This window comes from Pseudorca crassidens, chromosome 20 (genome assembly GCF_039906515.1).
Source record: "Pseudorca crassidens isolate mPseCra1 chromosome 20, mPseCra1.hap1, whole genome shotgun sequence".
NCBI lineage: Eukaryota > Metazoa > Chordata > Mammalia > Artiodactyla > Delphinidae > Pseudorca > Pseudorca crassidens.
Window position 1 is genome coordinate 3,837,098 of NC_090315.1, and position 25,572 is coordinate 3,862,669.

Genomic DNA, 25,572 nt, shown 5'->3' on the forward strand with positions numbered 1-25,572 from the left:
GAGGACACATATGATGATTCGCTGATGAATAAGGTGATTGCAAATGCAAAAGTGTTTTTGAGCCTCCAGTGATTCTGGGGGCTCATGTCTGGCTGCAGGTGGGGGCAAGACCTGGCCCAGAACCAGGGCCTGGATGGGTGGGGGAGGGGCGCTGCGGGAGATCAGAGGTCAGAGGCCAGGTTGGAAGGTCCTGGCATCAGGGACAGTGATGCAGGGAAGGTGGGGGTGGGAGAGGAGGTGGAGGAAGAGGCCTCCTAACCGCCCTCCCCCCCACCAATAACAACAGGGTTGGATCCAACACATAAACTGCCTGACTGTGTGTCAGGCTGTGCGCTCAATACCTGGCATGTGTGTAATCGTATCCAACCCTCCTGTTTAATCATTCATTGTCCTTATGTCTATGGGGGGGACACCTGACAGCACAAGAGGTTAAACACCCGCTGCATCGGGGCTTGTTAGGTAAAATGCAGGATGCGCGCTTCAATTTGAACTCCAGACAAACAAAGAATTACCTTCCAGTGTAACCACGTCCCAGATATTTCTTGCCTCTACTTAAACATAACGTGGCAAAATAAAGAAAGGGTGATTTTTTTATGGAGACCCGTCCCATGCAGTGTTTGGGAGCTACTTATACTAAAGTATGGTCTGTGTATCTGAAATTCAGATCTCAGTTTGCTGTGTGTTTCTTGTAATCTTGTTGTTAAATCGGGCGAGCTTGATCCTTGAGGTCTCTCCGCTCGTGACTGGACGGCTGGAACCCCCCAGTGCACCCTCCAGACACACTGGCCCAAGTCCTGCCCAGGGTAAAGCTGGGGTGGAGGCGGGGTCCCAGGACCCCTCAGCTGAGCCTGCTGCTAGGCACCCTTGCTGCAGTGCTGGCCGCTCGCTCCCCAGGGGCTGTGGTGAGGGGTCTGTGGACCGGCCCCCTCGTCTTCACAGCAGTCCTGAGAGGCATCCTGTACCAGAAGAGGCCCCCGAGGACAGGGAGGAGGGGTCCTGGTCTGTACTACTTGGTCAAGCTATCTTGTAGCCTTAGGACAGGGCTGGAATATGGCACTGAGAATGCTGACCATGAGTGCACTTATTTAGTGCCTACTGTATGCCAGACTCCAGAGGCCCTTTTGATACTCAGTTAACTATCATGTTCACCTCCAGGGTCCCAGCACTTTGTGTCATAATTTTTCTATTCTTAAAGAGGCATAAACCCCACACCCATGATCCCTGCCCTTGCCCTTGCCAGGTGCCATGGCCATCGCTCTCCCCACATCACACACTGGGCCTTGGAAGCCACTCTAGGAGGGAGGCATTGCCAACACTTCCCCTTGGATGTTGGGGACCTGGAGACTTGGGGAGGGGATGGAGCTGCCTGAGTCCATCTAACATCTGAGAGCAGTGCTGGGGTTCACACCCGGGCCATCTGGGTCCCCAGCCCAGGCACTGACTGCTCTGGTCCCCTGTCCATAGGGAGCACCTGTAGTGTCACGATGCTACCTCTCAGCACCATCGAGGACCAGGAAATGGAGGAGGTGCAGACCAAGCCACCGGAGAAAGGAGGTGAGACACACATGGGCTGGAAAACTGTGCGCAGGTGGCAGTGGGGAGGGTCTCCAGGGCACGGCTGATGAGGAAGTGTTGACCCTGAAGACTGATTCCAACCCCAAATATCTCCCACTGGCTCCTCTTGGGGAGGGCGGGCCCTGAACTGCCCCCGGTAGTTCTATCTTACAAGATGATAGTACAACATCAAAACTAGCCCATGGCTATTGGCACAATCCATGTGTATTTTTCCATGTATTTCATCACATGTGTAGTGGCCTGTAACAATCATACAGGAGACAGAAAATACCTGACCATTTCCTGCAGAGGCATCCCCACAAGCAGCTGCATATCAGCTGTCCCTTCCTCCTGGACACGAGCTCCCCAGGGTGCCACTATCTCCAGAGCCCCCTGTTGTCTTACCCCAGCCCCTTCACTCACTGACCTGCCCTCTCTGTTCCATTTGGGCCTTCAGGATGCAATTTAATGCATGTCTGCAGGCAATGCTGTGCAACCTCCAGCAAGTGTCCTAACCTCTCTGTGCCTTCGTTTCCTCTGTAATGTTGGATTAATATACTACCCATCTCAGAGACTTATTATGAAGAACCAAATAAGATAATCCATGTAAAATACTTAAAAGCATGCTTCACACATAGCAAGTATGCCACACATATTAGCTCTTGTCAATGGTTTCATGATGAAGATCTTATTATTACTGAGTTTCTCAAGCCACAGAGGGCAAGATGGCCTCACGAGTCTTTCCTCCTCCCTCAGCCCGGCCTTCTGAGAACCCTGGTGGGGCACCAAAGAAGCCCCCCAGAAAGAATGCAAGAGTGTCAGCCAGACGGGTGCCGATCTGTCCCATGGTAAGCCTGTTTGCTTCCTCCCTTTCACCAGAAGCCCTTGGGTCTGAGCTCAGGCACATCTGCCACCCCCTCTGCCCAGCAGAGACCCTTGGGTGGCTCGGTGCCCCTTGTGCCCTTGAGGATGTAGCCCCAGCTCTGGGGGATGGTTTTCTTAGAGTTGCTGCCCTCTTCCCTGCCTTCTTTTCTTTACTAATTCCTGCCTCTGCTCCAATGTCACCTCCTCCATGAAGCCTCCCTTGCTCACTTTGGCCTCATTTCTCTCTAACCCCTTGCTTTGCTCAGTTTCTTCAGCGTTATTATTGCTACCTGAGGGCACACCTGTATCTGTGTGTTCATCATCTGTGTTCCCTACTCGAGTGGTTCTTGGGGAGCAGCAACCTCCTCTGTTGTTCAATGGCATATCCCCCTGCCTAGAACAGATGTAACCAGCGTTAGGCACTGTATACACATGAGCTGATTAAATGGAGGAATGAATTAGGGAACAGTCCCTCCTGCGTAGGCAGCTGTGGCTTTGTCCACCTGGACACCATTCCTCCTTCTGCTACTAACACCCTTGATTTTTCTTGGGGGACCACCTGTCTCCATGCCCTTCGGATGAATCTGATCCCATCCTCAGACCAGCTCCAGGTATGCCCCTGACCAATCAGAGCCGGCAATGCCAAGGTCCCCCATGATTGTTCCAGGCTGGGCACGTGGCTCACCGTGGCCAATGAGGCGTCTGCTCTGCCTCTGGGATTCTTAACAGGTGGGAGGGGAGTTTGGAGCGGCCCTGATGGGGAACCAGGGGTGCCACGGGGAGAGGTCAGGGGAGGCACAGGGTGAGGATGCTCGCAAGAACACGTTTCCTATTAGTGCCTGCAGCAGTCCCAGGGAGGACTCTCTAGAAATGTTATTAGAAAAGAATGTAAGAGTCACAGATTTTGCAAAGCAGTACAAAGATCATCCAAATTCACCAATTTTTAGCACTTTTTCTATTTTCGTGCATTCAGCCCTGATACACACTTTCATCTTATCTCTGTCCACATTCCAGTTTTGATAGTTTGCTACATGCTGTCTGCTTGGTGTTCTTTTTCCTCCTACACAAGGTCTGGTCTAGGGCAGGTATTGTGCCTAGTAATGTATCTTTACTTCTCTTAAAAGCTAGAAAATCTCCTCAGCCTTTCTTTGCCTCTATGGCACTGAAGATTTTGAAGTCCAGAGTCACACCCCGCCCCATATTCATGTTTTATTGGGTTTATTTTTTACTATTTCCCCATGAATGAGTTCCAGCATAGCTATAATCTCTGGAATACCACCTAAGTGATGCCACGTCATTCTCATGACATCACATCGAGATGCACCCTAGGTCTGTCTGCCATCACTGGTGATATGAATTTTGATCCATTCAACCAAGATGCTTGTCCCATTTCTCCACTTAATAATTTCTGATTTTCTTATTTCTCCATGTAACTAACTAATAAGAAATCATTGGAGAGACACTTGTAGATGAACCAAATAACCTAGAAGCAGAGACCATTCTGATTGGTCCTTTCAGGTCCTGTGCTCACCACTGAACCAAGCATCCGCTGAGGAGATGCAGGACCCCAGTTGCCCCAGCCTGGGTCACATGCCCATGGGAGTGTGAGGGGTTGAAGGTCCCTACCTTTCGCCAACCCCGAGAACAGAAGCATGGGATGCAGCAGTGATTCTCAACCAGAGGTGTTCCCCAGGGGACACCTTCAGTGTCTGGAAACACTCTTGTTTGTCACAATTGAAGGGGTGATGCTGCTGGCATCTGGTGGGTAGAGACCAGGGATGCTGGTCAACGTCCTGCAATGTCCAGGACGTCCCCCTCGACCCCTGCAAGAAGGATCTGGACCCACAGTGTCACTAGTATGGAGGGTAGGTAACCCGGAAATAGGGGAAAGGACGATTCTGCACAGGTGATGACACTGAGTGGAGGGAAAGCCTTCCTGTCCACCCTGAGCCTCCCAGCCGGGAGTGCCAGCCTGGTGAAGCTGAGAGCACAGACTCCAGAGTCGCAGTGCTGGCTTCAAATCCGGCCTCAGCCACCACGAGCTGTGGGACCCGGAACCAGTTCCTGAACTTCTCTGAGCCTCGGTTTCCTCATCTGTGAAATACGGCAGTAGGAACACCTCCCTCACAGGGTTACTACGAGGATTAAGTGAGTTCACATTTGTGCTGTGCTTACAACGGTGCCTGGGATATAAGTATCTGTCACATGAATGATGGGAGATGTCTGTCCCCTGAGGAGGTTATATACTCACTTCTAATCCTGACTGCCTGATATCCCCCGCCTCCATGTCTGATCATAAAGAGTGAGAAAACTTACTGGTGCCTCCCTACCTCCGTTACCTCATCTGTAGGATGGAGAAATAAGAACAGAGGCCACCTCTTGAGGATTAAATGGAACCTGACATGTCATTCATGCAGCAGAGTAAATACTCAATAACCACTGGGTAGAAATAATAGTCCTCTCAGAAATTACTGCAGCTACATACTGCCAGCACCGTGGGAGACACTTTATATTGAAAGGAAGTGTTTAATTTTTTTAGGAAAGCAGATGGTTTTAAGAAAGCAGCAAAGCAAACGTTGTCACAGCTAACGGGTTTCCAGCTCTCAGTAAGTGGCAAACATTGTTAAATTTAAAGATCCTTTTCTAGGATTACCTTGTTCAGTCCTCACACTCCTCTATGAGAGAGCAGTTATTTTTATTCCTTTATACAGAAATGTAAACTGAGGCCAGGGAAGGTCAGGATGCTTGACCCAGGATCCCCAGCTGTACGTGGCCAAGTAGGAATGCAACCCTAGGTGGGCTGCCCCTGAGTGCACATGCTCAGCCCCCAAACTAAGGGTGACTGGACACTACCTAGGCACTAACATTCTATTCCTTCGTCTCTGTTCTCTGTCCTTCCAGCCAAGTGTTTGCTTCACCTTTTACATGGAATCGAATGACTCTGACTTTGAATCACAATCTTCTTCTGAAACTTCGAAACCTGGTTCAAAGCGCACCTCCCCTTCGAAGCCTCGTGCAAAGTACAAGGAGATCAAGGCGTGGGAATGTCCCCTGTGCTGCCTCAGCATTCTCTACCTTTCCTAATACCTGAGGCTCCTCTGCTTCCCACCCTAGACCCCGTGCTCCCAAAACACACTTCCTGGGCTACTCTGGTGTAAAACTCCAAAATACAGCTGCTTAAATATGCCACAGTTGATTTCTCTCTGATGGTGATTGTGTGTAAACTTCCAGGGGGGAAGTGTTACAAACTGGTGGATTTGGGCAGCCAGGGTCCTTCAACTTTGTTGCTCTGTGCCACCTGGCTGGAGAGGGCTCACCCCCCACACCAAGTCCACATTCTGGGTCAGGGGACGGGAGAGGGGAAGAGGGAAGGGGAAGACACACTTTAGTCCTTCAAAGGGCAACTCCTTCAAGATGCCCAGATCACTTTTCCTCAAACCTCATTGGCCAGAGCATAGTCACATGACCACATCTAGCTGCAAGAGATGCTGGGAAGTGCAGTCCTTAGCTGGGCAATCCTGTGTCACCTACTAGCTTCTATTATTACAGCAAAGGAGAATGGATATTGTGTCCACTGCTGACCAGGTCTCTTATGTTAATTTAGCCCCGGCACCAGGCTGTGATGAATACATGAGTGAATAAATGTACTCTTCAATACTGTCTCTCTCTCCCATTGACTAGGATCTCCTCCATTTTTACACAAATATTTAGAATGATGAACCTTCGAGCACTGACCATGTGGTAGGCACTGAGCTAATGTCTTTACACATTTTGATCCACTTAATTCTCACAACCATATGGCTGGTTCTGTTATTATCCATCTTTCCAAGAGAAGAGAACAAAGAGGCACAGAGAGTTCATGTCACTTGCTTCAGGTCACACAGATCACAAGTAGCCAAGCCATGATTCATACCCAGGCAGGCTGGCTCCAGAGTCTCTGCCCTTAACCATCATGGTAATAACCTCACACATGTGGACACTGGGACTTTCCCAGATGGTCACACAACTGTGAGTGGAAGAGCATCTTCCAACATTCATACCTTCCAAGATTCATAGCGTCCATTCACTTACCTCTTCAGATATTGTGTAAATACTCGGAATATGCATGTAGCACTTATGTTTAGACACAGTAATGCCACTTAACTGCAACAACAACAAAATCCACATAAATTGTCGATTGAAGTGAAAATGCACAATGTGAGAGCTGTGAGTTTCAGTTTATTTGGGAACTTACTGAGGACTATAGCCCAAGAAGCAGCCTGTCAGAGAGCTCTGAGGAACTGCTCCAAAAGGTAGGTAGGAGGTCAGTTTCTGTGTGATTTTGGAGAAGGGGTCCATGCAGTCAAGCACACACCTCAGCACACGGTTCCTGTTGGTCATGAAGAACAGACATCTCAGTCAATGATTTTAGTGCTTTTCTAAGTATGGGAAGATGCAAGAATCTTGGTTCATAGTATTTTTTTCCTGAAAATATCTAATTATCTGAGGGCCATTTCTGCCACTTTCCCCAGAGCATAGAGTGCCTCACCCAGGTCTTCACCCTGAATTCCTTTCAGGGTGAACTGTAGGTGGTATGGAATTGTGGGCAGCATCCTTTAGTTGGCAAACTTCAGGAGCAAAGCCACAAGGGGTCGTGGAGGTGTCTCTGCTGAGGTTTCTGGGCTCCTCCAGATGCCTGGTGGATGCTGGTCCTCAGCTCACCCAGGCTGGCTTCTCTTGGGACACTGGGGAGACCTGGCCCTGCTCCAAGTATCTTTCATCCTCCAGCAGGCTTGCCTGGTCACGTTCATCCTCATGGCAGGGGTAAAGACGCAAGAGAGAAACAAATACCAGTTTCACAAGTACTTTTCAAGCTTCTGCTTGAATCACATTTTGCCAGCATCCCTTTGGCCAAAGCAATTCCATGGCCAAGTGCAGATTCAGAAGAGGAGGACACTAAACACTTAGGGGGCTGCAGGTTTGGACATGGGGGAGGGTAAAAAACTGGGGCCATGTTTGCAACCTACCACAAGGCAGGATTGTGATCATATCCCCAACCTGCATCGGCTCCCACCTGTTAGAACACAAGAGGATTCACCAGCCAGGCACCTGGGAGGGAAGCCAGGAATGTGGGAGAACCTTCACCTGCCAGGTGGCCCTTCTCAAGCGTCAGAAAAGTCTCTGGGACGATATGTTATCAGTGTGAGGGATGAGGAAAGACTTCCTGCGTATGCCAAGTGTTCAGAGTCATCAGAGCATGCTTCCCAGATAGAAACCCTACAGGTGTCCTGAGTGTGGGAAAGCTTTCCCCAAGACCCACCTCCTAATAATCACGGGAAATTCCACATGGCTGGGAAGCCGTGTGCATGCACCAAAGGTGGGGTCCTTCGGGCAGGTCTCCTCCCTGACGCACCACCAGGAAATTCATGTTGGAAAAGACTGTAAACTCTCCCAGTGTGAAAGCGCCTTTGGCTGGAATGCATGCAAAACCCCCCAGTGCAGGTAAAATGAGGGAACCTCTGTGGGTGGAATTTTCCTTCATTTCTCCTCAGAAGTTTTCTGGTAGATCAGAAGTTCTCATTTGGGGTGATACTCCACTGCCCCTCCTGGAACTTCTCCACAATGTAGGGATATTATGGTTGGTCCAACGTGGTGGTGCTACTAGGCTCTCATGGGCAGGGGCCAAGGATCCTCTACACCTCCCCCAATGCACAGGCACAGCCCCTGCACAAGGAATGTTCTGGCCCCAAACGTCAATAGCGATACTATGGGAAACTGCATTTGAGAAGGAATTCAGTTTAATTTTCTTGCCCACAGCAAAGTAACCATGAACTTCATATGGCTACTTCAACGTAAAGGAGTCAAACATAAATAAAATTTGGAACAGAGTTTCTCAGCTTCTCCAGGCAAGTTTCGGTGGCCAAATGTGCTCAGAGGCTACCATACCGGACCCTGCAGGTGCAGGACATTTCCACGGGCACAGAAGGGTCTGTCTCAGGACTGCTTTAGATCTCGTAGGCTACCAGAATTATCACAAACTGTATCCCCCAGAAAGTGAGGATGTGGGCTTGGTGCTGTGAGACACTGAAGAAGCACTTCAGACAGAGCATCTTATCAATGGCCCTTGGAGACTCCTGGCTCCACGCACGGTCCTCTGGGCAGTTTGAGTCTCAGGGTGGTCAGTGCCCTGCCTGCAGGACACCCCCCTCTGCCTGGGGCAGATTAACCAGTCGGTTACTGACAATGTTGGATAAATGCTAACATTTCCTGGGCACTTTCCACCTGTCAGTTATGGTGCTGAGCATAGAAGATCTTATGTAACCTTCACTGGAGTCCTATGAAATAGGAACTAATATGATCCCCAATTTGTAGGAGAGAAACCCGAGGCTTATGAGAGGTGTTTTTAAAGCTTGTTATTTCAAATTTTGCACATATATCAAGAATCTATTCTTATTTTTATATTACACTCTTTCAATTCACAGGATTCAAATTTTCATAAAATATATTTTTTAAAGTATATATGTTCGCATTTCTGTCCAAACAACACTTTTGACAGGAACTTCGTGGCTTTGTCTACTCCAGGTTCTGGCACAAAATATTCTCCAGGTCAGGGATGGGCAGACTCTGGTCATCCAGCCCACAGCCTGTTGTGTAAATAAGGGCTCTTGCCACAAGTACACCCATTCCTCACCTAACGTCTGGGCTGCTTTCATGCAAAGTGGAGTAGCTGCTACACAGAGCCGATGGCCCAGAATTCTAAAGTATTTGCCATGACATCCTTGACAAGAAAGGTGACTGACCTTGCTTCGTATAGATGCCAAACTGAAATCAATACGGGTGGAGGTGTGAGAATGGTTAGAAAAAGGAGGGAAAATCGTGAACTATTGGGACTGTGATGCACAGTGTAAAAGATATTTTGTGTTTGAGTCCAGGGCACAGGCTGCATACATGTGTTCCTCCGTGTGTGGCGTGTGTTTGTTCATATTCGAAGAACAAGTTTAGAAATACTACGTACTCTTATTTCCTGCACAAGTAATTCTCAACCACTAAAAACCCTGCCCAGGGCGACCTTCTAAATTGCTTTCCCTAACGAACGAGGACGAAGAGGCCCCCGACCCTCCCCTCTATTAACGGAATCGCAGCAAACACGCTGACGCCTGTGCTGGTGTCAGAGACAGTTTTAACCACCTGACTTGTGTTTGCGGGCGGGGGTTGGGGGGTGTGCGTGTCGCTGAGCAGCTCAGCCCTGTTCATTCGCGCGAGTTTGTCCACCGCGTCCCCGGGCATCTCCGGAGCCAGCTCTGCGCGGGCGCCAAGGACAAGCACTGAGCAAGCCTGCCCGCTCCTGCCCAGCGGCCCAGCCAGAAGCCGGGTCCGGAGGTCAGTCCCGAGGCTGCAGCTCTGAAGGGTCTGCGCCATGCGGCGGGGGCGCAGCGCGGGGCGGGGGTCGGCGGGATGGCGCCGCGGGGTCTCCGCGGGGAGGGCGGCGCTCCCAGGCAGGATGCGCGGGTGAATTCTGGGGAGTGGGGTGCAGGAGCTGCTGCCTAGGAGCCCCTGAGACCCGATGGTGCCGGCGGTGGGGCCCCTTGAGGAACCCGCGTTTCCCCTGAGGGCGGTCGGGATGCTCAGGTCCCCGTGAGCCGCGGGGCGACTCCAGGTCCGAGGATTTCTCTGGCCACTAGCTGGAGAGGAGACTGGAGGGGACAGAGGAGGCTGGGGTGTCAGTAGTAGGGGTGGCGGGGACTCCGTCCAGGACAGGTGGAGAAGGAGCCCGGGTCCTGGTGCTGAGGTTTTAGGGGGCAGGACGGGCAGACGGGGGACTCTGTAGTTGGATGGAGGAGGCGGGAGGAACAGGTTTGCTCTGCACACCAGAGAAGCCGGTCGGGTATCGGGGGTCAGGTAGCGAACTGGCCAAGTAGAAAATCGGAAAATGATACTGCAGGGAGTCCAGAGGGTAGTTTGTGGGATGAGGAGCGGGGAGCCCCTCCGGTTGTGTTTGGGGGTTCGCTGAAACGCACAAGAGGTTTGCAGATGAGAAGGGCCTTTGGAAAACAGCTTTTGAGCCGCCAGCGCCTCTGTGCGCCTGCGTGCTGCGGGTGGGGGCAGGGAGCCTGTTTGGGGCACGCATCTTTGAGGGGCAGCCTCGGGGGCATGGGCCCTGGGTGAAACTGGGGATGGGCCCTGGGTGTCAGCCAGAGGGAACTTGTGTTGGAGAGGGTGATGTGTAATTTCAGCTTCTGCGCCTGCAGTTGTGTGTGCCCCGAGTGTGTGTGTGTGTGTGTGTGTGTGTGCATGTCCAGGACTGCCTGTGAGGAGGGTGTTCAGTACTGACAAGCACGCGTGCCCACCTGAGTGGCGGGGGTCTCTGAGTTTCCCTGGAGTGTGTCTGCAGGTGTGCTTGTGTCGTCATGCCCTGGTTTCCCCAGTGCTCACCTGAAAATGTGTGTCTCTAACAATTGTGTGTGTGTCTATCTGGCCGGGTGTTCCCGCCCTTTGACGCACCTTGTATTTGCACGATTATGTGTGAGGGTCTGTGATGGGTCTTGTTCTTTAAAGAGGCTTAGAGGGAGAGGTTTGACTCTAAGTTACCAGACAGTGTGTCCTGAGTGTGTGTGTGTGTGTGTGTGTGTCTGTGTGTGTGTGTTTTTAATCGTATTTAATCCTCAGGCTTAATATTTATAGTCCTCATTTTCATGACAGCGCAAGAGGTTAAATAACCCCTGAATCAGGGATGGCAGGTAAAATACAGGACACCTGCTTAAATTCGAATTTCAGATAAATAACGAATTACCTTTTAGTATAAGTATGTCCTGAATATTTCATGGGACTTACCTACACTTAAACATAATTTAGCAAGATAAATAAAAAATGGTTTTTATGCAGACATGACCCATGCAGTGCTTGAACATCCTTATGGTAAAAAATGATTTGTGTATCTCAAATTCAAATCTCAGTGTGCTGTGTATTTCTTGTGATCTTGTTGTTGTTAAAATCTGGCGAGCTTGACCCTTGAGATCTCTCGGCTAGTGACCGGCAGGCTGGAACCCCCCAGTGCACCCTCCAGACACACTGGCCCAAGTCCTGCCCAGGGTAAAGCTGGGGTGGAGGCGGGGTCCCAGGACGCCACAGCTGAGCCTGCTGCTAGGCAGTGTTGCAGCAGTGCTGGCCTCTCCCCAGGGGCTGTGGTGAGGCGTCTGTGGACCGGCCCCCTCGTCTTCACAGCAGTCCTGAGAGGCAGTCTTAAGACTTAAGACTTAAGCCTCCTGTACCAGAATGGGGCCCCTGAGTCCAGGGAAGCGAGGTCCTGGTCTGAACCATTTGGTCAAGCTGCCTTGTAGCCTTAGGACGGGGGCGAAACATCGCACTAGGAATGATGGCCATGAGGTGCACCTGTTGAGTGTCTGCTGTATGCCAGACACCAGAGGCCCTTTTGATACTCAGTTAACTGACATTCCCCTTCAGGGTCCCAGCTTTCTGTGGCATAATATTTTTTCATTTTTACTTATTTACAAAACAGAGGCAGACTCACAGACTTAGAGAACGAACTAACGGTTACCAGGGGGGAAGGGATAGTTGGTGAGTTTGGAATTGACGTGTACACACTGCCATATTTAAAATAGATAACCAACAAAGACCTACTGTATAGCACAGGGAACTCTGCTCAATGTTATGTGGCAGCCTGGATGGGAGGGGAGTCTGGGGGAGAATGGATACATGTATATGTATGGCTGAGTCGCTTTGCTGTGCACCTGAAACTATCACATTGTTAATCGGCTATACTCCAATATAAAATAAAAAGTTTTTTTAAAAAGGTAATATTTCTTCATTGTTTAAATGGTCAGAAACCCCACACCCATGATCCCTGCCCTTGCCCTTGCCAGGCGCCATGGCAATCGCTCTCCCCACATCACACACTGGGCCTTGGAAGCCACTCTAGGAGGGAGGCATTGCCAACACTTCCCCTTGGATGTTGGGGACCTGGAGACTTGGGGAGGGGATGGAGCTGCCTGAGTCCATCCAACACCTGAGAGCAGTGCTGGGGTTCACACCCGGGCCATCTGGGTGCCCAGCCCAGGCACTGACTGCTCTGGTCCCCTGTCCATAGGGAGCACCTGTGGTGTCACGATGCTACCTCTCAGCACCATCGAGGGCCAGGAAACGGAGGCGGTGCAGACCAAGCCGCCAGAGAAAGGAGGTGAGACACACATGGGGTGGAAACCTGTGGGCAAGTGGGAGTGGGGAGGGCCCCCCGGGGAGACCTGATGAGGAAGTGTTGACCCTGAAGACTGATCCCAACCCCAAATATCTCTCACTGGCTCTTCCTGGGAAAGGAGTGTCCTGAGGGGCTCCCAGGATGGAACGACCAGACATCACCTCATGTCAGTAGGTCCTGTCACTGCCCTGCTCAGACCCTTCAGTGATCTCTTGAGAGCTGAATGAATCTGGGCTCCTTTCTGTGGCCTGGACACCCCTGTTGTCTTACCCCAGCCCCTTCACTCACTGACATTCCCAGTCTGTTCCCTGTGGGTCTTCAGGATGCAATTTAAGGCATGTCTGCAGGTGCTGCTGTGCAACCTCCAGCAAGTGTTCTAACCTCTCTGTGCCTTGGTTTCCTCATCTCTAAAGTGGGATGATGAGAGTAGCCATCTCAGAGAGATATTATGAACAACCAAATAAGCTATGATGTGTAAAATACTTAAATGCGTGCCTGGCACAAGGAAACTACTCCACACATATTAGCTCTTGCCAGTGGTTTCATAATGAAGATTTTATTATTATTGAGTTTCTCAAGCCTCAGAGGGCAAGATGGCCTCATGCCTCTTTCCTCCTCCCTCAGTCCTGCTTTCTGAGAACACTGATGATCCACCAAAGAAGCCCATCAGAATGAAGGGAACGATGTTATTCAGAGTCCTGCCGTTCTGTCCTGTGGTAAGTCCGCTTGTTTCCTCCCTTTGGCCAGAGGCCCCTGGGTTCTGAGAAGTCAGGTACATCCACCACCATCTCTGCCCAGCAGAGACCCTTGGGTGGCTGGGTGCCCCTCTGTCCATCTCTCATTCCGGATGTGGCCCCATCTTGTGGGGGATAGTTTTCCTTGAAGATGCTGCCTGCTTTCCTGCCTTCTTTTCTTTGCTAATTCCTGCCTCTGCTCCAATGTCACCTCCTCCATGAAGCCTCCCTTGCTCACTTTTTCTCCATTTCTCTAACCCCCTTGCCTTGCTGAAGTTTTTTCAGAGTAATTATTGCTACCTGAGAGCATACCTGTATCTGTGTGTTCATCATCTGTTTTCCCTACTAGAGTAGTGCTTGGGGGCAGGAACCTCCTCTGTTCCTCAATGACATACCCCTGTGTGTAGAACAGATGTAACCAGTGGTAAGCACTGTATACACATGAGCTGATTAAATGGAGGAATGAATTAGGGAACGGTCCCTCCTGCGTAGGCAGCTGTGGCTTTGTCCACCTGGACACCATTCCTCCTTCTGCTACTAACACCCTTGATTTTTCTTGGGGGACCACCTGTCTCCATGCCCTTCGGATGGATCTGATCTCATCCTCAGACCAGCTCCAGGTATGCCCCTGAGCAGTCAGAGCCAGCAATGCCAAGGTTCCCTATGATTGGTTCCAGGCTGAGCAGGTGACTCAACCTTAGCCAATGAGGCATCTGCTCTGTCTCTGGAATTCTTAACAGGTGGGAGGGGAGTTTTTGGAGCGGCCCTGATGGGGAACCATGGGTGCCACGGGGAGAGGTCAGGGGAGGCACAGGGTGAGGATGCTCGCAAGAACACCTCTCCTGTTAGTGCCTGCAGCAGTCCCAGGGAGGACTCTCTAGAAATCTTTATAGAAAAAAAATGTAAGAGTCACAGATTTTGCAAAGCAGTACAAAGATCATCCAGATTCACCAATTGTTAACACGTTTTCTATTTGCATGTTTTCTCACATATATATCATATACATATACATTATATATAATATACATATGTATTCCTCAGTGTGTATGGCCTTAGAAATAGAATATTTTCTTTGGTAAGTGTGAGACTGTTGTAACATTTGGGCTTTTAACTCTTACATGCACTTTCATCTAATCTAATGTCCATATTCCTGGTTTGTTAGTTTAATACCTAATGTTTTTTTGACGTTCTTTTTCCTCTTACACAAGGTCTCGTCTAGGCTTTTTAGTAATGTATCTTTAGTCTCTTTAAGCTGGAAAATCCCCTCAGCCCTTCTTTGCCTCTTACAACACTGACGATTTTGAAGACCAGAGTCACACCCTGCCCCATATTGATGGCTTTTTATTTTGTTGTTTTTGTTGTTGTTTTGACCCATTCCCCCTAATGAGATTCAAGGTAAGCTATGATCTCTTCAATACCACCTAAGTGATGCCCTGTCCTTCTCAGGACATCACATCTAGATGCACATGAGGTCTTGCATGTGAGAAGGAATTCAGGTATAATTTTCTTGCTCTGCAACACAGTAATCACCAACTAACTGCATGAGACTACTTCAATGTAAATGAATCAATCTTAAAAAAAAATTCAAAACACGGTTTCTCAGCTGCTCAGGGCAGGTTTAAGTGGCCAGATGTGGCCAGTGCCTACCGCACTGGACAGTGCAGATACAGAATATTTCTATGGTCACAGAAGGGTCTGTCTCAGGACTGGGTTAGATCTCTTAGGTTATCAGAATTATCACAGAGCATAGCCCCCAGAAAGTGAGGTTGTGGGCTTGGTGCTGTGAGACACTGAAGAAGCACTTCAGACAGAGCATCTTATCAATGGCTCTTGGAGACTCCTGGCTCCTTGCATGGTCCTCTGGGCAGTTTGAGTCTCAGGGTGGCCAGTGCCCTGCCCGCAGGACAACCCCTCTGCCTGGGGCAGATTAACCAGTCGGTTTCTGATAATGTTAGATAAATGCTAACATTTCCTGGGCACTTTCCACCTGTCAGATAGGGGGCTGAACACTTTAATGATCTCATGTAACCTTCACCAGAGTCCAAGAAATAGGAACTAATATGATCCCAATGTATAGGAGAGAAACCCAAGGCTCATGAGAGCTTTTTTAAGGTTGTTATTTCAAATTTTGTACATCATCAAGACTCAATGGCTGTTTTTATATTACACTCTTTTCATTCTCAGGATCCGTATCTTCATAAAGTATTTCTTTTTTAAAAGAAAAACAACAAAGTGTATCTGTTCACGTTTCTGCCCAAACTGCCCTTTTGCCAGAGAGCAGCTTGGCTTTATCTACTGCAGGAGCTGGCACAGAAAATTCTCTAGGTCAGGAGTGGGCAGACCCTGGCCATCCAGCCACAGCCTGTAGTGTAAATAAGGGCTCATTAGCACAGCCACGTCCATCCTCAGGTAGGGTCTGGGCTGCTTTCCTGCAAAGTCCAGTAGCTGTGACACAGACCTGATGGTGCACAAAGGCTAAACGATTCGCCATGACATCCTTGACAACAAAGGTGGCTGGTCTTGCTTTGCATAGATGCCAGACTGAAGTCAATACGGGTGAAAGTGTGAGAATGTTTAGAAAAAGGAGGGAAACTCTTGCACTACTGTGAGTGTGACACAGTATATAAAAGATATTTTGTGTTTGGGTCCAGTGTACACGCTACATACATGTCTTTCTAGGTGTGTGCGGCATATATCTCCTCATATTCAAATAAGAAGTTTAGAAACAGTACTTACCCTTATTACCTGCATAACTGATTCTCATTCTGTTAAAACCTGCCCATGGCGACCTCCTTAACTGGTTCCTCTAACGAATGAGGCCCCCGACCCTCCTCCCTAAAAATAAAATTGCAGCCAACACTCAGACACCTGTGCCGGTGTCAGAGACTGTTTTAACCACCTGACTTCTGTTTGGGGCCCGGGATGGGGGAGTGCTTTGCGTGACGCTGAGCCACTCAGCTCTGTTCATTCCTGCGAGTTTGTCCACAGATTCCCTGGACATCTTCGGAGCTAGCGCTACCCGGGCGCCAAGGACAAGCGCTGAGCAAGCCCGCCCGCTCCTGCCCAGCGGCCCAGACAGAAGCTGGGTCCGGAGGTCAGTCCCGAGGCCGCAGCTCTAAAGGGTCTGCGCCATCCGGACGGGGGCGCAGCGCGGGCCGGGGTCGGGGGGAGGGGAGAGGGGGCGGCCGGATGGCGCTGCGGGGTCCCTGCGGGGAGGGCGGGGCCGCCTGGCCAGGATGCGCCGGTGCGTTCGGGGCAATAGGGCTCAGGAGCTGCTGCCTAGGAGCCCCTGAGACCCGATGGTGCCCGCGGTGGGGCCCCTTGAGGAACCCGCGTCTCCCCTGAGGGCGGTCGGGATGCTCAGATCCTTGTGAGCCACGGGGCGACTCCAGGTCCGAGGATTTCTGTGGCCACTGGGAGGAGGGAAGAGTGGAGGGGACAGAGGAGGCTGGGGTGTCAGTAGTAAGGGTGGCGGGGACTCCGTCCAGGACAGGTGGAGGAGGAGTCCGGGTCCTGGTCCTGAGGTTTTAGGGGGTAGGACGGGCAGACGGGGGACTCTGTAATTGGATGGAGGAGGCGGGAGGTATGGGGGTTGGTCTGCACACCTGAGAAGCCAGTTAGGTGTCAGGGGTTCGGTTATCTCACTGGCCGAATAAAAATATAGGAACATGACTTTGGGGGGAGCCCATAGAGCAGTTTTAGAGGAGGAGCGGGGAGTCCCTCCGGAAAGGTTTGGGGGTTCACTAAGAACGAATAACAAGGTTTGCAGAGAAGCGCGCCTGGAAAACAGCTTTTGAGCCTCCAGCGCCTCTGTGCGCCTGCGTGCTGCGGGTGGGGGCAGGGAGCCTGTTTGGGGCGCGCATCTTTGAGGGGCAGCCTCGGGAGATGGGCCCTGGGTGTCAACCAGAGGGAAATCGTGTGGGAGGGTGACGTGTAATTTCAGCTGGTGCATCTGCAGTTTTATGTGTCCCGAGTGTGTGTGTGTGTGTGTGTGTGTGTGCGTGTGCGTGCGTGTGCAGGATTGCCTGTGAATGGGGCGTTCAGTACTGACAAGCAGGTCTGCCTGCTTGAGTAGTGGGGGTCTCAGATTTCCCTGGAGTGTGTCTGCAGATGTCGGTGTGTCGTTATGCCCTGGTTTCCTCAGTGTTCATCTGAAAATGTGCATTTCTGTGTGTGTGTACCTGGCCGGCTGGTCCCACTCTATGATGCACCTTAAATTTGCACGATTATGTGTGACAGTCTGTGATGGCTCTTAAGCATCTTAAAAAGGCTTCAAAGAAGAGGTTTGACGCTAAGTTACCAGATAGTGTGTTCTGAGTGTGTATTTAATCATATTTAATCCTCATGTTTAATCATTTATTTTCCTCATTTTCATGGACGGGAAAGCTGACAGCACAAGAGGTAAAAAACCCCTGAATCGGGGCTTGCCAGGTAAAATACAGGATGCATACTTCAATCTGAATTTAAGACAAATAATGAATTACCTTTTAGTATACGTATGTTCCAAATATTTCATGGGACTTGCCTATACTTAAACATAATTTAGAAAACTAAATAAAAAATGACTTTTTATGTAGACATGCCCCAGGCAGTGTTCGGATATGCTATACTAAAAAATGATTTGTGTATCTAAAATTCAAATCTCAGTTTGCTGTGTATTTGTTGTAATGTCTTTTTGTTATATCTGGCAAACTTAATCCTTGAGATCTCTTGACAAGTGACTGGCAGCCTGGAACACCCCCAGCCCACCCCTTCCAGACACACTGGTCCAAGCTGGGGTGGAGGCGGGGTCCCAGGACCCCACAGCTGAGCCTGCTGCTAGGCACCCTTGCTGCAGTGCTGGCCCCTCCCAAAGGGCTGTGGTGAGGTGTCTGTGGACCGGTCCCCTCATCTTCACAGCCGTCCTGAGAGGCAATCACTTAAGCATCCTGTACCAGAAGGGGTCCCAAGGCCAGGGAAGCGAGGTCCTGGTCTGAACCATTTGGTCAAGCTGCAATGTAGCTTTAGGACAGCCCTGAAATACAACACTGGGAATGCGAACCGTGAGCGCACTTATTTAGCGCCTGCCACATGCCAGACACCACAGGCCCTTTTGATATCCAGTTAACTGTTATTCACCTTCAGGGTCCCAGCTTTTTGTGTCAAGATATTTCTTCTTTTTCTTAAAGGGGCATAAACACCAGACCCATGATCCCTGCCCTTGCCCTTGCCAGGTGTCATGCCATATGCTCTCCCCAGATCACGCACTGGGCCTTGGAAGAACACTAGAGGGAGGCATTGCCAACACTTCCCCTTGGATGTTGGGGACCTGGAGACTTGGGGAGGGGATAGAGCTGTCTGAGTCCATCCGACACCTGAGAGCAGTGCTGGGGTTCACACCCGGGCCATCTGGGTGCCCAGCCCAGGCACTGACTGCTCTGGTCTCCTGTCCATAGGGAGCACCTGTGGTGTCACGATGCTACCTCTCAGCACCATCGAGGGCCAGGAAACGGAGGAGGTGCAGACCAAGCCGCCGGAGAAAGGAGGTGAGACACACATGGGGTGGAAAACTGTGGACAGGTGGGAGTGGGGAGGGCCCCCCGCGGAGACCTAATGAGGAAGTGTTGACCCTGAAGACTGATCCCAACCCCAAATATCTCCCACTGGCTCTTCCTGGGAAGGGAGGGCCCTGAGGGGCACCCAGGATGGAACCTCCCCGACATCCCCTCATGTCAGTGGGTCTTGTCTCTCCCCTGTTCAGAGCCTGCAGGGGTGTCTCTTGGGTCTCCTGAGAGCTGGAATCAATCTGGGCTCCTTTCTGTGATCTGGTCACCTGCCTGGACTGGCCCTGCATCCAGTTGCCAGGTCTAGGGGCTACGAGGTCATTTGTTTGGGATATGATGGAGGCCTGACGCAAGGATTTAGCTGAGGGGATGGGCAAGAGTGGGGTAGGTTGTGGACCCTGCTGGTGGCTTGGTCTCATGAGTGAGGGATTCTGGGTCTGTTGGGATGCTTCCTTTCTGAAACATCTTACTTTGTAATAATTTTATATTCACAAGAAGTTGCCATAGTAGTACATAGAAGTTCCATGGACACTTCATCCCATTTCCCCCAGTATCTTTATTTTATATGATGATACTACAACATCAAAACTAGCCCATGGATATTCACACAATCCATGTGTGTTTTTACTTGTGTTTCATCACATCTATAGCTGTGTGTAACCATCATACAAAACAAGATACAGGCCACTTTTTTAGCTACCTACTCCCTTACCAGAGGTAGCTACTTTCCAGCTTCTTGTCCAATCTTCCAGAATGTTCTATGCTCACTCATACAGACAAGGATGTGTATCTGTTACTATGTATTTATGTCTGATGCACTGTGTGTACTCTATATGCCACTGCCGGTTCCTATTTTGTCTTCTTTCATTTAATTCTGATCTGACACTTGGTATCTTCCAGTCCCAGTCCCAGTGCTTTCCAAGCACCCAATCACTCATGCTTCACAACTCTGTGAGGTAAGGACAGTGATTGCCCCCTTTTGCAGATGGGAAATCTGAGGGGTGACAGGGATGAATGATTAGCTCATGCTGGGATTTGAAGCGTTTGGCCTCGGGGTCTTTGACCTTAAGCTCTGTGTCCCCTGTCCATCTTGGGGACTCTTCCCCACAAGATGACAACTTTGTGTTCCAGCTGTCTGGCATTCCATGGTCTGTCTGTCCTGTCCTGTAGTTTATTTAACCTGGTTCCTGCAGGTGGCCATTCGGGTTATTCCCAGTCTTTGAGGAAGACAATAAATGCAAGTAGAGATAAGATTATAGTTGGGTCATATTGCACACAGGGGAATATACCCTGGACAATATGTTTAAAAGGGGGAATGGCTGCATCAAAGGAGGATGTGCATTTGTAATTTGGTGAGTTTGACTGAATGGTCCTCGGTAGAGAGGCGGATTTCCATTCCCAGCAGGAGTGTAGGAGTTTCTAAGAAAATAGCTAGATTTGTTGGTAGCTTTGAAATATCAGGAGACTTCACTCTAAATCAAGACATCTGTCTTCTGTGGGGAAACTAGACAATTTTCTGGAGGGGCATGCCCACAGGCAGCTGCATATCAGCTGTCCCTTCCTCCTGGACACGGGCTCCCCAGGGTGCTACCATCTCCAGAGACCCTGTTGTCTCACCTCAGCCCCTTCACTCACTGACATTCCCTCTCTGTTCCCTGTGGGCCTTCGGGATGCAATTTAATGCATGTCTGCAGGCGCTGCTGTGCAACCTCCAGCAAGTGTCCTAACCTCTGTGCCTTGGTTTCCTCATCTCTAAAGTGGGATGATAGTAGCCATCTCAGAGTTATTATGAACAATCAATTAAGCTAGGATGCGTAAAATACTTAAAAGAGTGCCTGGCACATAGCAAGTACTTAACACATGTTAGTTCTTGTCAATGATTTTATGATGAAGATATTATTATTGAGTTTCTCAAGCCTCAGAGGGCAAAATGGCTCATGAGTCTTTCCTCCTTTCTCAGCCCTGCTTTCTGAGAACCCTGATGAACCACGAAAGAAGTCCACTGGAATGAAGGGAAGACTGTCATTCAGAGTCCTGCCGATCTGTCCCATGGTAAGCCTGCCTGTTTCCTCCCTTCAATCAGAAGCCCCTGGATTCTGAGAGCTCAGGCACATCTGCCAGCCTCTCTGCCCGGCAGAGACCCTTGGGTGGCTGAGTGTCCCTGTGCCCCCAGGGATGTGGCCCCATCCTCTGGGGGATGGTTTTCCTTGAGGATGCTGCCTTCTTTCCTGCCTCCTTATCTTTCCTAATTCCTGCCTCTGCTCCAATGTCACCTCCTCCATGAAGCCTCCCTTGGACACTTCCTCCCCATCTGGATCTAACCCCCTGCCTTGCTGAATTTTTTTCAGAGTAATTATTGCTACCTGAGAGAATACCTTCTATCTGTGTGTTCATCATCTGTCTTCCCTACTAGAGTAGTTCTGTTGGGGGGCGGGCAGGACCCTGCTCTGTTGTTCAATGACATATCCCTGTGCATAGAACAGATGTAACCAGCGGTAGGCACTGTACACAGGTGGGCTGATTAAATGGAGGAATGAATTAGGGAACGGTCCCTGCTGAGGCAGGCTGCTATGAATTTGTCCACCTGGATACCATTCCTCCTTCTTCTGCTAATACCTTTGATTTTTCTTGGGGGACCACCTGTCTCTATGCACCTTGGATGGATCTGATCCCATCCTCAGACCAGCTCCAGGTATGCCCCTGACCAATCAGAGCCGGCAATGCCAAGGTTCCCCATGATTGGTTCCCGGCAGGGCACGTTGACTCAACCTTGGCCAATAAGGCATGTGCTCTGTCTCTGGGATTCTTAACAGGCAGGAGCGGAGCTTGGAGAGGCCCTGATGGGGAACCAGTGGGGCCACGGGGAGAGGTCAGGGGAGGCACAGGGTCAGGATGCTCGCAAGAACGCCCTTCCTATTAGAGCCTGCATAGTAATGTATCTTTAGTCTCTTTAAGCTGGAAAATCCCCTCAGTCTTTCTTTGCCTCTTATGACACTGATGAGTCTGAAGATCAGAGTCACACCTCATACAATGTTGATTGCTTTTTTGGTTCTGTTTTGTTTCATTTCTTTGCTTGTTTGTTTTTTATGCGGTCCCTCTAATGACATTCAGGATAAGCTATGATCTCTGGAATACCACCTAAGTGATGCCCTGTCGTTATCAGAACATCACATCTAGATGCACCCTAGGTCTGTCTGCCATCGTTGGTGATACGAATTTTGCTCCACTCAGCTGAGATGCTTGTCCCTTTTCTCCACGGAATACTTTTGATTTTTGTTTTCCCCATGCAACTAACTAATGAGATATCAGTGGGGCGACACTGTAGATGAACCAAGTAATCTAGAAACAGAGAGCATTCTGATTGGTTCATTTCGGGTCCTGTGCTCACCAATGAACAAATCATCAGCTTAGGAGATGAGAACCCTAAATCTCTCAGCCTGGGCCACATGCCCGTGGGCAGTAGAAGTTCCCTACCTTTCCCCAACCACAAGAACAGAAGTATGGGATGAGGCAGCTATTCTCAACCAAAGGCAGTTTATCCCCCAGGGGACACCTTCAGTGTCTGGAAAATTTTTCTTTGTCACAGCTAAAGGGATGGTGCTGCTGGCACCTGGTGGTAGAGGCCAGAGATGACGCTTAACATCCTGCAATGTACAGGATGCCCCCCCTGACTACAAAGAATGATCTGACCCCAAAATGTCATTACTGTGACACTAATGTTCTCTTCTTTCTTCTCTGTTCTCTTTCCTTCCAGCCAAGTGTTTGCTTCACCTATTACTTGGAACCGGATGACTCTGACTCTGATTCCCAATTTCCTCCTGAACCTTTGAAACCTGACCCAAATTGCACCTTCGTTCCTCTGCCTGTGTTAGAGTTTCGTGAAATCAAGGTGTGTGAATGTCCCCTGTGCTGTCTCAGCTTTGTCACTGCTTCCTAATACCTGAGCTCCCTCTGCTTCCTGCTCTTGACTCAGCACCCTGGAATCATGCATGCTGGGCTACTGTGATGTAAAGTCCCCAAATACAGCTGCTTAAATAAACCGAACTTGATGTCTCTCTCATAGCTGTGGTCTGTGTGTAAAACTCCCCCAGCCGGCGTATTGCATTCCTGTAGAGTTGGGCAGCCAAGTTCCTTTGACCTTGGTACTCTGTGCCATGTGGCTGGAGAGGGCTCACCCCCACATCCCATCCACATTGTGGCTCAGGGGAAGGGGAGGAGGATGAGGGAAGGGGAAGACACACTTTAGTCCTTCAGATGACAACTCCTACAAGATGCCAAGATCACTTTTCCTCAAACCTCATTGGCCAGAGCATAGTCACATGACCACATCTAACTGCAAGAGATGCTGGGAAGTGCAGTCCTTAGCTGGGCAATCCTGTGTCACCTACTAGCTTCTATTATTACAGCAAAGGAGAATGGATATTGTGTCCACCGCTGACCAGGTCTCTTATGTTAATTTAGCCCTGACACCAGGCTGTGATGAATACATGAGTGAATAAATGTACTCTTCAATACTGTCTCTCTCTCCCATTGACTAGGATCTCCTCCATTTTTACACACATATTTAGAATGATGAACCTTCGAGCACTAACCATGTGGTAGGCACTGAGCTAATGTCTTTACACATTTTGATCCACTTAATTCTCACAACCATATGGCTGGTTCTGTTATTATCCATCTTTCCAAGAGAAGAGAACAAAGAGGCACAGAGAGTTCATGTCACTTGCTTCAGGTCACACAGATCATAAGTAGCCAAGCCGAGATTCACACCCAGGCAGGCTGGCTCCAGAGTCTCTGCCCTTAACCATCATGGTAATAACCTCACACATGTGGACACTGGGACTTTCCCAGATGGTCGCACAACTGTGAGTGGAAGAGCATCTTCCAACATTCATACCTTCCAAGATTCATAGCATCCATTCACTTACCTCTTCAGATATTGCATAAATACTCGGAATATGCATGTAGCACTTATGTTTAGACACAGTAATGCCACTTAACTGCAACAACAACAAAATCCACAGAAATTGTCGATTGAAGTAAAAATACACAATGTGAGAGCTGTGAGTTTCAGTTTATTTGGGAACTTACTGAGGACTATAGCCCAAGAAGCAGCCTGTCAGAGAGCTCTGAGGAACTGCTCCAAAAGGTAGGTAGGAGGTCAGTTTCTGTGTGATTTTAGAGAAGGGGTCCATGCAGTCAAGTACACACCTCATTACAAGGCTACTGTTGGTTGGGATGAACGGACATATCAGTTAATGTGTTTAGTGCTTTTCTAAGTATCGGAGAATCAAAGAATCTTGGGTCATATTATTTTCTCCTGAACATATCTAATGTCTGAGGTGTAACCAAGCCCAGGACTGGCCACTTGCTGCTCATAAGCTAATAGCTCAAGAGGCAAGTGTCAATAGAAAGGAAAGGTGCTTTAATCAGGAAAGCCGACAATCTGGGGAGATGGTGGACTCATGTCCAGGGACCAACTCCAAAGATTCTGCTCAGCCTTGACAGGTTTTAAAGGGAAAAATGGAGGAATCTCAGTGAATCATCGAGGCAGGAGGTTGGGCTCTGCATCATTCTCCATTGCATGCGGAACTGGCTGAGTCTCTCTTCAGATGTTATCTTGCCCGCATGATCTGCCGGCAGGATTGCTTAGGGGCGCTATTGGGGGTAGAGAGCCAGTCATACTTCTTTTTATCTAGGAAAAGAATCGACAGGTTAGACAAGGCATGATGTGCATTAAGGAGAGAATATAAGTCAGGAGTGGGTTTCAATTGCTTAGTGATCTCATTCCTCTGATTAGGTTCTTTTAAGGTTAGAGGGGAACAGAAATGGACAAACAGGAAAGGGCCAAGAAAGCTGCATTCAGAGGGATCTTTCTGCCACTTTCCCCAGAGCATAGAGTGCCTCACCCAGGTCTTCACCCTGAATTCCTTTCAGGGTGAACTGTAGGTGGTATGGAATGGTGGGCAGCATCCTTTAGTTGGCAAACTTCAGGAGCAAAGCCACAAGGGGTCGTGGAGGTGTCTCTGCTGAGGTTTCTGGGCTCCTCCAGATGCCTGGTGGACGCTGGTCCTCAGCTCACCTAGGCTGGCTTCTCTTGGGACACTGGGGAGACCTGGCCCTGCTCCAAGTATCTTTCATCCTCCAGCAGGCTTGCCTGGTCACGTTCATCCTCATGGCAGGGGTAAAGACGCAAGAGAGAAACAAATACCAGTTTCACAAGTACTTTTCAAGCTTCTGCTTGAATCACATTTTGCCAGCATCCCTTTGGCCAAAGCAATTCCATGGCCAAGTGCAGATTCAGAAGAGGAGGGCACTAAACACTTAGGGGGCAACAGGTTTGGACATGGGGGAGGGTCATGTTTGCAACCTACCACAAGGCAGGATTGTGATCATATCCCCAACCTGCATCGGCTCCCACCTGTTAGAACACAAGAGGATTCACCAGCCAGGCACCTGGGAGGGAAGCCAGGAATGTGAGAGAGCCTCCACCTGCCAGGTGGCCCTTCTCAAGCGTCAGAAAAGTCTCTGGGACGATATGTTATCAGTGTGAGGGATGAGGAAAGACTTCCTGCGTATGCCAAGTGTTCAGAGTCATCAGAGCATGCTTCCCAGATAGAAACCCTACAGGTGTCCTGAGTGTGGGAAAGCTTTCCCCGAAGACCCAACTCCTAATAATCACGGG

The 25,572-nt window shown here is 49.8% G+C and overlaps 3 protein-coding genes across 5 annotated transcripts in view; 2 read left to right on the forward strand and 1 right to left on the reverse strand.

Moving 5' to 3' along the window:
- LOC137215763 (uncharacterized) overlaps positions 1–5,993 on the forward strand; it is a 28,517-nt gene extending 22,524 nt beyond the window's left edge. Inside the window, exons 5-7 of the mRNA XM_067721411.1 lie at positions 1,465–1,554; positions 2,311–2,402; positions 5,320–5,993. Of these exons, the coding sequence (XP_067577512.1) occupies positions 1,465–1,554; positions 2,311–2,402; positions 5,320–5,509 (372 nt within the window). The 3' untranslated portion in view covers positions 5,510–5,993. The remainder of the gene's footprint in view (positions 1–1,464; positions 1,555–2,310; positions 2,403–5,319) is intronic.
- AURKC (aurora kinase C) overlaps positions 1–25,572 on the reverse strand; it is a 476,131-nt gene that overhangs the window by 371,738 nt on the left and 78,821 nt on the right. The gene's annotated exons all lie outside the window — the stretch shown is intronic.
- LOC137214586 (uncharacterized) overlaps positions 9,582–25,572 on the forward strand; it is a 29,894-nt gene continuing 13,903 nt past the window's right edge. Inside the window, exons 1-7 of one of the 3 annotated variants that reach the window (XM_067718526.1) lie at positions 10,187–10,296; positions 12,503–12,592; positions 13,235–13,326; positions 16,333–16,438; positions 18,780–18,869; positions 20,848–20,939; positions 22,642–22,947. In XM_067718526.1, coding sequence (XP_067574627.1) covers positions 10,230–10,296; positions 12,503–12,592; positions 13,235–13,326; positions 16,333–16,438; positions 18,780–18,869; positions 20,848–20,939; positions 22,642–22,824 — 720 coding nt within the window. In that variant the 5' untranslated portion in view covers positions 10,187–10,229 and the 3' untranslated portion in view covers positions 22,825–22,947. Of the gene's footprint in view, positions 9,778–10,186; positions 10,297–12,502; positions 12,593–13,234; positions 13,327–16,332; positions 16,439–18,779; positions 18,870–20,847; positions 20,940–22,641; positions 22,948–25,572 lie in introns of those variants that run through there. The other 2 variants (XM_067718525.1, XM_067718524.1) reach the window with 2 other exon arrangements.